Raw genomic sequence first — 13,145 nt, 5'->3', positions numbered from 1 at the left:
TGTTCATCAATAGGATATTGCCGGCTTTGCTTTAAAATATTGCTTCGAATGTTTATCTCGCCGTCTGCCATGATTTTCGACTTGATGCCAACATTTTACGGAAAACTGAATCTGAATTCTCGCTAATTTTATTTAATATCAACTTTGTTCCAGGTGATTGGAAAAAAAATAAAACAAAAATCAAATAGAATTCGAAATTCGTTTCAAAAATTGTGCGCATCATTTACCAGATGATTCTTTCAATACAAGAAAACAAATAAAGCCTCTAGTATTAAACGTAAACGTTTTGAAAGGGAAATACAAGATGGTTTGAAGGAAATGAATTAGCCTATTAGTGCGTGCGACATCGAACTGCGGCAGAATAAAGTGCTCGTTTGTATCGGACGCTGCAAAATTGTCTTGTAAAAACCAACTGTTTTAATGTTATAAACAACTAGAGTACTTTTAAATGAAGGACATTTAACGTCATTGAACTGACTTGAAGGACTTCGAAACATTGCCACGCTACAACATCTCGGAATCGAATAGCAAACAAAAATAAAAAAAAAACCAAAATCTTTTGACATCGATGAGGGCCTATCAATGATAGCCAAAGCAAAGATGGACGGCAACAAGGAGTCTTTGCATGTGCAAATGATCTTTAAAGAGCACCAGCCGTTGAATAGTTTCTCAATTTCAAGTTTTCCTTTTTGCAATTTGGGTCTTTTTTTTTATTTTCCAAAGGCAATGAACTTGAACTTTGAATGTACGCAAGTAACCGAGGGAAAAAATACTTGTTCTGGAACGTCAACGAATTGTTGGTTATGGTTGAAAAGTTCCAATTTATAAGGGGATGGAGGATTAGTAGAATGAATTCTTTTTTTCTTGTATAGATGCGTCACAAAAATGTGCGGAAATTACTGACAAGTTTAAGGCCAATTTGATAATTCATCGACTTCAGGCTATTTTATCAGACTCCTTTCGATTTTCCTTTCAATGAATTGTGTTTCCCAATAAGATAAATATGTTGAAGTCGATGATTCTAAATAGGCTTCTAACGTTCATGGTAAATTTTCGACTAGGACTAAATCAAACAGGAAAAAAAAAATCAATAAAATATCTCGAGTATTAAATGTAAACATTTCGCGGAGAAAAACGAAATCGTTTCAAGGTATTAAATCAGCCAATCAGCGCGTGCAACGTCAAATAGAGAAATATTTTGTTTACAAAAAGATAAAAATTGGAAAAACAAATAAGATCTCGGTTAATCAGATTGTCAATAAAAACTGGAATGACGTGCTTTGCAAATGGGTTTTGGTGATTAGGTTATGTTTTTCTATTGTTCACGTAACTGGCAACTGGTGCGGTGGGGGGGGGGGGCAGAACTTCAATAAAAAACCTTGTGGTCATCTATCTCGTAACTGTTACCTCACTTAATAAGCATTTCCCAATCCCTCCTTTTATGGTATTGATCTAGTTTTTTTTTCGCCTTGCTAAGTTAGCGCATCATGATTCAACCGCCCAGGTAAAAATTGGTATAAAAGAGGTCTTCATTAATCCAACATTCATTCTCAGGTGGAGTGGCGCAAAACAAGGTATCCCCCTTCATCTAGCACCGCAAACAAAATGAATCTCATGGTAAGTCAACATTTCCAACAACACGTGCCGACTAATCTGCCAAACGTCATTTATTTCATTTTCCCAGCTTGCACAGGTCATCTTAATGAGCGTGATGGCGATGGTCGCATCGGCACCGACGGAAAACGAAAAACGCAGTTGTTAATGTGGACGGGCCAGAAGTCCGTCACGTGCAGACGGGCGAGCCTGGCAATGTAGTTTCCAGGAACTTTACCTTTCGCCGGGCGTTTCCAGCTATATTTACCGTTACGGCCCTCAAAATTATTTGCCCTTCTTTTACCCGAATTACCCGCAAGGTAAAGCCGAAATGATAATTCATTCAATTTCAATTCCATTTGACTCTTTTTCAATTTTGAAATCATCAAGACAAATATTTGGCGGGTGACGAGTCACTGTCGTACGATAATTTCGCACACAAACACGATGACGAATTTCCCTTTTCTGAAGCAGAGGAATTGGCGCTGGCTCAAGACGATCAAGTGCCGTACATGGAACACGAAATTGCCAACCTGACTGAACGCGGATTGATGACGCTCATGCTCATGCCGTTCATCTTGATGAACAAGAAGAACATGCTGATAATGATGCTTATCAACAAGACGTTGATGGCTATGGGTTAAAAGATTGGATTGAAATGCTTCGCTCTCGTCTTCCTTAACGCTTTCGAATGTGATGTTCAAATTTGAGGAAATGCCCCACCTGTAATCTCGCTAGCTTTATTTTATGTGCTTTGTTAATCACCGCGCAAGAAAAATACATTTGTTCTGTTGAACCGATTTTCTAATTATTGGTGTCATTCGTAAGACCTTTAACCGAGGGTATTACACACGGTAAAAGAATAGGTTAACTCAGACAAAACAACGCAACGAACGTTTGGGGGAAGGGTTGGTATACTTGCCAATTGCAAAATCTAAAAAAAAAAAGCCATCTTTTTTTGTGTGATTAAAACCTGAGCAAAGAGGAGCGCATTTCCGAGAAGACGATCTTCTGTTATCAGATGGTCAGTGAAAACGGGAAAGACCTGTTGTGTAAAAGAATTGATTTTTGTTCCGTTTGATTCCGCGTAACTAGCTAATGTGGAAGGGGAGCTTCAACTTCACATCACGGTCATCTATTTTAAGACTATTTCTTAGTAACTTTTTCATTTCAAATGAGTTTTACCATGATCCATCAAAGAGACGCTTGACTTTGCATCCAGTTTTAGTGTTTAATTTCTATCTCCACCCACTTTGAAGTTCGACAGCGTACGACGAGCAATCAGGCCAAGCGCAAGTATAAAAAGAGCTTTTCCTCGTTAGCCTAGGATTCATTTCCAACCAGTTCCACGCCACATAGCCGAATCGTCCTCAGTTCAAGATGAAACTTACGGTGAGTCAACATTTCTGGCTAATCAGGCACAGGCTAATTTTCGCGACATTGACAGGTAATCTTCATTAGCGCGGTAGCGTTGGTCGCATCAGCACCGACGGAAACGAAAGACGCAGTTATCAACGTGGAAGGACCAACAGGCCGTCACGTGCAAACCAGAGAGCCTGGCAAAGCCGTTTCCGGATACTTTACGTGAGTTTTTACTTTAAATTGAAACAAAGACAAATACCAAGTCCAAATTGTGTTTTTAGTTTACAGCATAAAGATGGCGCTGAATACAAGACAACGTACGAGGCTGACGAGAAAGGCTTCCGCGGCACAGGATCGCATTTGTCCGTCTCCCCGACCGAGTCGTCCGCCCGTCCTCCCATTGCTTGGCCCGTTCGTTATCCAATTTCTGCTTTTCCCATCTATGGTTTCCGCCAAAATTATTTGCCCACCCCGTACCCGATTTATCAACAAGGTAAAGTAAAAAATAATGTTTCATTAATTTTGCGCCATTTTGATTTGACTGATTTTTAATTTCCAATTCATGAAAAAAAAAAAAAAAAAAAAACCACTAAAAGACAAATATTTGGCGGGCGAAGATTCTTTGTCGTACGACTACACGAAACTTAAACAAGGAGAAAACGGATTTCCTCTTTCTAAAGAAGAGATTCTTGCCCTAGCGCAAGACCCTCAAATTTCGCTAGCGCCAGAAGAAATTGCGGTTATAACACAACGCGGTCCGTTTCTGATGACCCTGTTGCTCAATATTCTAAATATTATTTTTCAGGCGCCGATTTAAGATATCGCTTGCAATTTTCTATCTTTTTGTCTGCCATGATTTTCTACTTGATGCTAACATCTTTTGGAAAACTCAGTCTGAAATCTCACAAACTTTATTTAATGTTTCCTTTGTTCCATGTGTTTGAAAAAAAAAAAAATGCTCATTTCCTCCTCAAACTCCTCCCAAAAATTGTGCGCATCAGCTACAAGGTGATTCTTTCAATACAAGAAAATAAATAGTCTCTAATATTAACTGTAAAACATTTTGGCAAGCAAAAACAAGATGGCTTGACGGAAATCAATTAGCCTATCAGCGCGTGAGACATCGAATCAATGCTCGTTCATATCGAACGCTACAAAATTGTCTTGCAAACATGAATGGTTTTTAATGTCACAAAGTAGTGTACTTTTAAATGAAGGACATTCAACATCATCTAATTAACTTGAAGGACTTCCAAACAGCCCCACTGTACAACATCTCGGAATCCAACAGGAGAAAAAAATTGAAATCTTTTGACATCGATGAGGGTGTTCGTCAATGATACCCAAAACAAAGATGGACATCGATAGGGATTCTTTAGATTCGAAAATAACTTTAAAGGGATCAGCCATTGGGTAGTTTCTCAATTTCAAGTTTTCCTTTTTTTTTTTTTTTTTTTTTTAATTTGGGCCTTTATTTTCGAAACGCGATGGAACCCAATGAACTTGAAAGTCGAATGTACGCAAGTAACCGAGGGGGGGGGGGGAACTTGTTCTGGAAAGTCAGCGAACTGCTGGTTATGGTTGGGAAGCACAAGGAGAATCCAAGTTTAAGATGCGAGGGGGGATGGTGGATGAATTTGTTTGTTGGTGCAGGTGTGTCGCAAAAAATGTACTGAAAATTGGCAATTTACCAACAAGTTTAAAGCCAATTAATTCGTTGATCACGTTATTGTACCCGACTCCTTTCAATTTTCATTTCATTGTGTTTCCCAACACGATACGGCAGATAAACACGTTGAAGCTGATGAGTATAAATATGATTCTAACGTTCACAGTTAATTCTTGGCTACGATTAAAATCAATACAAAAATCTCGAATATTAAAAGTAAATATTTTGCAGGGAAAAACAAGAAATCATCAGCCAATCGGCGTGCGACATCGAATGGCGAAATATTCCCTTTAAAGAAAAGGTAATAGATAAAGAAATCGAATAAAGACCTCGATTGATCCGATTGTCGATAAAAACTGGAATGACGCGCTCTGAAAATGGGTATAGGTGAACAATGACATATGGTTATGTTTTTCTGTTGTCACGTAATTGGCATACATTGGGGTGGGGACCTCAATAAAACCTTGCGGTCATCTATCCCGCAACTGGTACCTTATCTAATACGCATTTCCCAATACGTTAACCCTCCATTATTAATGGACATTGGTTCTATCCTTTTACGGTATTCATCCATATTTTCCGCTGCCAAGTTAGCGTAGGATGGTTCAACCGCCCAGGCGAAAATTGCTATAAAAGAGGTCTTCATCAATGCGAAATTCATTCTCAGGTAAGCGTGGCACAAAAAAACAAAGTATCCCTCTTCATCTGGCACCGCAAACAAGATGAATCGTATCGTAAGTCAACATTTCATTCAACATTTACGGGTTAGTCTGCCAGACGACATTCATTTCACTTTCTCCACCTTGCACAGGTCATCTTAATGAGCGTGATGGTGATGGTCGCATCCGCACCGACGGAAACGAAAGACGCAGTGATCAACGTGGAAGAGCCAAATGGCCGTCACGTGCAGGCGGGAGAGCCTGGCAAAGCCGTTTCCGGATACCTTACGTTAGTTTTCACTTTAAATTGAAGCAAAGACAAATACAATATGCTCATTGATTTGTGTTTTTAGTTTACGGGATAAAGATGGCGTTGAATACAAGACAACGTACGAGGCTGACGAGAAAGGCTTCCGCGCCACAGGATCGCATTTGCCCGTCTCTCCGACCGACTTATCCGCCCGTCGTCCCATCGCTTGGTCCTTTCGTTCTCCAATTTCTGCTTTCCCCATCTACGGATTAGGCTACGGTGCGCAAAATTACTTGCCCTTCCCTCACCCAATCTATCCGCAAGGTAAAGTAAAAAAAAAAATGATGCTTCATTCATTTTGCGCTATTTCGATCTGACTGAATTCAATAATTCAATTCATTAAAAAAAAAAAGACCAATATTCTTCGTCGGACAATCACGTCGGATTAAGCAAGGAGAAAAACAAATCCCTTTTTCCGCGTATGACATGATAGCCCTTGCGAAAATCGCTCGAATCCCGCTCACAGTAGAAGAAACGAACGCTCTTAAGGAACGCACGTCGCTGGCGACCATGATAATGCCTTTCACTTTGATGAACAGGGTGAACCAAGCGATGTTGGCGATGATGCAACAGATGTTGTCGAACATGAGTTAAGAAATGGGGCCGACCGGATTTTCGCCACTTTGGCCACGTAGAACGTCCCACTGAAATTTCCCGACTAATTCTAATTTTATTTGTATGATTTTGTTTTTGTTTATGCCCCGTGTCTATGAACAATAAACTTTAATACAACCTCATTTCAAATTGAATACGCCATTCGCAAGGCAATTTGAAACAAAAATACGTACGTCAGAACAATGTGATGAGGTGAAAATACTTGCGGTTTAGCATCGCAACACATAAGGAATTCTCTAAAATTTAAGTCGTGATGTTGAAAAAAAAAAAATAAAATAAAATAACCAACGTATCTGCATACCAAGCGGAGAAAATCGCATTCGATTGGCGTACACCAATTGAAGGGTCATTTCGAATTCAAGGCTATGAATTGCGAACATCAAAAACAGGTATTTTTTTTTGTTTCCATGGGGGGTTGTGAATAAAATTATGCGAATCCAAAAGGTAGTCAAACTACCATCCCTTTTTTTCATTTTATCCCGCGTGAAAGAAAACAAAACAAAAAAACCTAACTTGTTATTAATCCAGGGCCAAGGCACTGGAGTGACGTCTGTCGCAGGTTATGCACAATCATTGTCCAGCAAGCGATGAATGTACCAGTTTTCCACCGTATTCCCCCCCCCCTCTCATTCCATTTGCATTTTTTGTTCCCAAAAGACATTGAAGAATGCTAAATTTAATTATCGTCCTGCCATCGAGAATTCATTCTATTCTGCCGGTTATCAGTTTTTCCCATGTAATTGTTTTTCTTTCCTGTTTTGAAATTCCCCGCAAGTTATTTCCATGGAACTAAACAATAGAACGATGAGCAAGGGCAGACGAGTTGTTGGGTGTATAAATACAGCAAAACAACTGTATCATGCCTCAGATATCAAACAGTTTTCAACAAGAAACCTTCCAATTGAAGCTAAAAAAAAATCGTACGATTTAACACCACCAGCAAAAACAGAATTAAACAATGATTCCGATCGTAAGTAGCATTTGTTTTGCCTCTCTGTTAAAAAAAAAAAAATGGTCCTAATCATTGAAATGATATCAAACAGGTATTGGCCTTGTGTTTAACAACTTTGGTAGCCTCGGCTCCATCAGATGTTAGGCCGTTAACAGTTGACACTGACAAAGCCGAAGCTCGTGATGTTCAAGACGCAGTCAAACCAGCAAACCCAGCGTGGGGCTATTTCACGTAATATCTAACAAATCAGCAATCATTTGAAATTATTTCAAATTGAAAAAAAAAAAAAAAATGTTTTACAGGACCCACACATTGGACGGAAAGTCGGGATACACGGCAACATACAAAGATGGCGCAAAACAATCGCCTGCGCCATTCAATCCATTGCCATTCAACCCCTTCGCATTTCAACCGTATGCTACACCGGCCATGCCCAGCTTGCGATATTACCCCGCTTATTACCCTGGCTATCCTAAAGGTTAGTTCAATCGCACGAGTTTTTTTTTTTAAACCATCCCCAACTGAATCGCTTTTTTTTTTCCTAATGTGCCTCCCAGTGAATTACGGATTTGGCGGCCAATACGAAACGAGATCCGACGAACTAACGGCCGAGGAGTACGAAGAGGCTTTGCGTCTTTTTGGTATTTTTGGCAACAACGCTGCAAACACGGCTCCATCTGGAACTGCCCCAGCCACGGCCCCAGCCACGGCCCCAGCCACGACACCGGCCACGACACCGGCACCGAATCCCATGACGGCTGTGATCAACAAACTCATTACCATGAATACCATGGGCATCGTGAAATTGATGATGGCCAACGCTGTTATGATGATGGCGGGTTAACAATTTTTTGGTATTTAATAATACTTCCAAGAGCAAACAACAACAAACAACGACATCTCATTTAGATTTGATTTTCTCCAAGAGGCAAGTTGATTTCTAAACGTGTCTCAAGTTGCGGTTATTTGTTGATTATTTAAAAAGGGAATTGGAAATAAATAACTCTTATCGGGTTGCATGGTTAGCGAAGCTTGAAAACTGAAATTCTTTTAGCATCAAACGAAAGAGATTTTTTAAAGAGTGTTTAAACGAAGAGCGGAAGAAAAAATGAAACAGTTCAGCTGGAGGGATTTCCCTTGTCTGCTCAACAGTGATCGTTTACGAGAGTCTGACATTCGGTGCCAAAAAAGGTGAGACAGCTATTGCTATTCAATCTGATAGCTATTGTTTTTAAAAAGGCATCGACCTGACGCCGGTTTTCAAATCAAGTTTCTCCTTCTTTTTTGTTTGCAACTTCAACAAGTGTTTTTCATTCTTATTTCAATTGGATCTTTTAAAGTGATTTTTCAAATGCAACGCTCTGAAGGGCAACAAACTTGAACTTGAAAGGCGTACACGTGTAGGTGAACAAAACTCGTCGCGAATAGCTCGACGTCTTCGATAACATTCGAGAATCCATTTCATGATAAGTGCGAACAAAAGAAAAAGAAACGGGTAGACGGTGGAAACGAACAATGGATTCGTTTGGAACAAACAGAGCGTGATTGTTAAACATTAATTCTCTACGTTCTCCGTATTTTCAAGCCTGTTTTGCGTAACTACGACGAGCGTCTTCTTCGCTAATCGCCAAAGAAAGGTTTAGACAAGCAGAGCAAAGATGTAAAATGTAAAAGTAAACTCACGTGAGCTTAATGAACCACCAACATTGATTACGACTTTTGGATTTGTTTTAGACATTCTTTGCCCTAAACCTGTTTTTACTGCCAACATCGAAAGGGTCACAGATAAACAAAGGACACTGAGGACTGAAAACAAAAAAAAAAAAAAATGGGCTTCGATGAGCAACATTTTTCTCGTGTCATCGGCTTACGACCAAATATGGAGGGCGTGGCCATCTGACTTTGTTCACCCCTAACCGCGTTCAATTCAATGCCGATTAACTGATTCATTTACTTAGGGGAAGGAAATGACTCCCGTTGAGTTTTACACACAACTCCCCCCGTCCCAAAACCTCATTTAATATTAACTGCAGATCGTCAAAGAATCGGTTCAAAAAATCAACAGCTGATGGAAAAATGTGTTTTTGCCTCGCGATGTCCATAATAACGCGCTTAAGATAAATTTCCATAGGTCTTTGACTTGGAGTTCCAAATAAAAACGTAGTCTGCCACATCTAGTACTAGTTAAAAAGATAAAAAGAAAAAATGTCAAAAACGCATCCCAGAACTGGTTTTCCATCCAAGTCGCATCCTCGGAATCCAAGTTCCTTTTTTTTTTAATTCGAATACAAAATTTGAAAACACAACAGATTCGAACTTGAAAAGGGATACATAAATGGCCCTGCAAACATTTTGAGATGACATTCGAGTCTAGTTGGCTGCCAACATTAGACACGTTTAGAAGGAACTCAACTGAAAGTCATCATCTTTAAAGGCCTGAACGTTACGAAGTCCATCACATAGAACCCAAAATGATTGCTATCGTAAGTCTAGCTTTTCCCCCCATAAAAATTGAGCCAAAATTTTTTTTAAATCAAATTTTACAGGCCATTCTATTGTGTGTCACCATGGTGGCTTCTGCTCCGCTGGAAGCTCCACTACCGTTCGGCCAAAGTTCAAAAGGCGGTTGGGGCTACTATACGTGAGTGAATTTTGAATAAATTTTCCTTTTTAAATCGATTTCTCTAATAACCGAATATCACGTATATGTAGTACCTACACACCACATGAAAATTTGGGATACACGGCATCGTACAATGCAAATGAAAATGCGCCCCGTGTTGCATTGAACCAATTGCCCGTCTCTCCGGCCGCTTTTGCTGGATTTCATCCCTACGCCCTGGCCGGTGTTCCAGGCTACGGTTTGAGATACTTCCCCGGTAGCCCTTTCCCCGGCTACTATCCTTACGGATACGAAGGTTTTTTTAATTTTAATTCATTTTGATTGAAAAACTTATTTTTGACTCTATTATTTTAACTCATTTTGATAAAATGCTTCCCCATACAGATCCCTCGGAAAATTACGAATTCGAAGGCAACTACGAAACAAAATCAGACGCTGCGGCATTTCAAGAAGAAGTAGAAGATGTGCGTGGCACCAATGCCGGCCCCCAAAATAGCGGAACAAATACAATGCACCCTATCTTAAGTACAATCGTGAACCTGAACCGATTGAATATAATGCGCTTGGCGTTCAGAAATGCAATGATGCTCGTGCTGGGTTAAAAATGTACATTGAAACAGAGCTAAATTTCGTACTTCAAATTCCCGTTAAAACTATGTATTTAATCTTGTTACATCTATTCGCATTCCTATTTTTTTCTACTGGTGATTTATGAAGGGGAAAGTCTATTACTAACGTCGGTTTTGTTTTCTTCTGGGTTAATGTATTTCTTGAATTTTTCAAATTTGAATTCAACTCTTTAAAATACAAATGCAATGCGTCGATATCGGCTAGAAAAACTGAAGTTTACATTATTTCAAAAAATTCTTTAAAAAGTTCTTAGGAATTTGAAATTTCAATATCGGTTTACGTCAATATGATTATTTAATTAATATGGTTATTTACGTTCAATGTGATTACACATCTCAATGTTTACTCCACTTCCAAGTTTTCCAGCGATTCAGACTTATCCATTACGCGCCGCGAATTTATGAAAAGGTAAACAAACTGGCTAGGACAGTTGCTGTCCAGCATCACGGACAATAAGCTGCTTTCAAAAAAATCAATAAAATGCAATTGGTCAAGTCATCAATTTTAAATTAGTAACCAACAATGATTGCGAGCGTAAGTTATAGTTGATCCCCCCAAATTCACAACGTATTCTCCACGACGTCTACGTGCAGGTGCATCTTTGCTTTGTAAATATGGTGGCATGCGCTCCATTTCAAGCTAAAAAACCAGTTGATATTTACGTGCCCCAAGGAAGTCTTCAACAAGTCGGAGAAAGTCATACAAATGCCAGGCATGCATATTTTCCAGTTTCTCTTGTTTTACGCCCCACAACCAAATGGAACGCAATGGCAACCGTAACGGGATACAATTTACCATCCATTTTTGGAAATCCTACCTCTCCTTTCGATTATCAAGATAAATTTGAATAATCAATAGGGAAAAAAAAAAATCAAACAAAGCGAACTCGATTTGTTGTTCAGGATACTACGAATTCAGCCACAATCATTTAAGGAAATCAGATGTCGAGAAATAGAAAATGGGGAGGACAATTCGAACGTTAATGATGGAGTTGCAAAACTGAATGCCATTAAAAATTGTACTGAAACGAATAGTAGAACCTCTGCTCTTTATCAATCGCATGCAGCTGCTGTTTATGACGATCGAAAAAGCAACAATGCTGCCCTCTGGTTGACATATTCGGCATTTCCCTTTTCAAACCTGATCCCTCCACAGAAGAAGTTACCATTGGACACGCATGACAACGATGATCAACTAATTCCACAAAAACAAACGTGGAGAACAAATTCAAGTGTCAAAGTTTCAATGTTCGCGGATGCAAATGAGGTTACAGAAAAGGTCATAGCCATTTAAAAGAAGCAGAATTTCCGAGAGGATCAGTGACAGATGCCAATGAACCAGATCTTCAACGAGTCGTATTCGAGAAATGTTGAAAAAAAAAATAAAAAACAGCGAGAATGAAAAGCAGGCGTTCCCTAATACAATTTAGGGTGCCAGAACACCCCTTGGCAAATAAGGCGATCTAATCAACATTCAAAACCGGATGCTTGAAGGATATCATCTTACGGGGGATAAAAAATCAAATCTGTTTAACTTCAAGTGATGCAAATGCAGAAAAATTAAGCCGGAAGGTTATAGACTAGTTTCACAACCAGTCCCTCCCCCTCGTCTTAAAAGAAAAAATCCTGATTTAAAATCAGAAAACATGGTCTTAGCCATGAAAATTGGTTTCTAATTGAGATAATGCAAATCAAGAAGTCACTGCTCGAAAGACTCACACGAAACCCCAGCGAGTTACTGATCAACAAGTACGTCAAAAACTGATGTGATAAACAATTCTTGCGAATACCACTGGGGTAGTTCAGATTTGAAATGGATCAACAAGAAGACACAAAATCTAGCAACAGGCAATTAGCCCATGCAAAGCCAAAATTTAAGACCCACACCGCTGGTGCAAAAACATGCTGCATTTCGCATTTTGGGATGATTTGGTAGTAGGAACAGACTAATGTATCTATTTAAAAAAGAATCAGATGTTAGGACTTACGCTTAAGGATAGTTGTAACACCGTCACTACGTCATCTTTCCATGGCGAAGTTCTGCACCTGGTTTTCTCCCAATTCAAGATGGCCGTTCTGCAAGGGGTCGTTTTCTATATAAAAAATTAAAACATTGTTAATATTTTACTAGTTTACCTCCACATTCGAGCATATTTTCAAATATGAATTGTAAGACGCATAAGTGATCAATCATACTAAAATGTTAAAGAATAACAGATGGTACTCCTGGGAAAATTACAGAAAATTTATGATATAAAAAAAAATTTAAAACAATTATATTCCTTTGACATCCCGAATGTGCATTGCTCCGAGTTAGGGTTAGTAATCCTCAGGGCGGATGGCAACAGGAAGAACACGTTTCGGAGCGTTCTAGTGGCGAAAGCGTCTGTACATCAAGCTCTTGCAACAGATGTTTTATCTAAAGGTCAATGTAGCTGTGTTTTTAATACATTCTACTTATTTCAAAACTCACCATAAGATTTTTTAGTTCTACGAAATATCCTAGAAAGAGAAACAAGTTTAGTCACGTTACAGAACATAATACAGGGCGATTTGTTTCTTTTACGAAATGAATCAGCAAATAGGTATGCTGGGTCTTCTTGATCTTTCTCTGAAAAAGAAACAAATTATTTGCAGATGAATTGCAAGATAACGTGTTTTTCCGCAGAAAAGACGAAATGTACAAATTTCACAATCGTAACTCAAACTTGTTACCAAGAATGTTGTGAATCC

At 39.1% G+C, this 13,145-nt stretch overlaps 4 protein-coding genes across 4 annotated transcripts in view; all 4 read left to right on the top strand.

The window, feature by feature from the left end:
• LOC130688828 (uncharacterized) overlaps nucleotides 1-13,145 on the top strand; it is a 43,639-nt gene that overhangs the window by 7,725 nt on the left and 22,769 nt on the right. The gene's annotated exons all lie outside the window — the stretch shown is intronic.
• Nucleotides 1,593-7,395, top strand: LOC132088293 (uncharacterized). The gene is made up of 4 exons (XM_059496866.1): nucleotides 1,593-1,617; nucleotides 3,041-3,177; nucleotides 5,637-5,862; nucleotides 7,252-7,395. The coding sequence occupies exons 1-4, from the start codon at nucleotides 1,606-1,608 to the stop codon at nucleotides 7,393-7,395; spliced, it is 519 nt and encodes a 172-aa protein (XP_059352849.1). The 5' UTR covers nucleotides 1,593-1,605.
• LOC130688826 (uncharacterized) lies at nucleotides 7,229-8,191 on the top strand. Its single transcript, XM_057511833.2, has 3 exons — nucleotides 7,229-7,391; nucleotides 7,463-7,638; nucleotides 7,718-8,191. Exons 2-3 carry the CDS (start codon nucleotides 7,590-7,592, stop codon nucleotides 8,002-8,004), a joined length of 336 nt encoding a protein of 111 aa, XP_057367816.2. The 5' UTR covers nucleotides 7,229-7,391; nucleotides 7,463-7,589; the 3' UTR covers nucleotides 8,005-8,191.
• Nucleotides 9,578-10,446, top strand: LOC130688830 (uncharacterized). Its single transcript, XM_057511837.2, has 4 exons — nucleotides 9,578-9,643; nucleotides 9,707-9,801; nucleotides 9,873-10,078; nucleotides 10,168-10,446. Exons 1-4 carry the CDS (start codon nucleotides 9,632-9,634, stop codon nucleotides 10,383-10,385), a joined length of 531 nt encoding a protein of 176 aa, XP_057367820.1. The 5' UTR covers nucleotides 9,578-9,631; the 3' UTR covers nucleotides 10,386-10,446.

This window comes from Daphnia carinata, chromosome 9 (genome assembly GCF_022539665.2).
Source record: "Daphnia carinata strain CSIRO-1 chromosome 9, CSIRO_AGI_Dcar_HiC_V3, whole genome shotgun sequence".
In the NCBI taxonomy this organism is placed as follows: domain Eukaryota; kingdom Metazoa; phylum Arthropoda; class Branchiopoda; order Diplostraca; family Daphniidae; genus Daphnia; species Daphnia carinata.
This window is presented reverse-complemented; position numbering and strand designations above follow the sequence as displayed.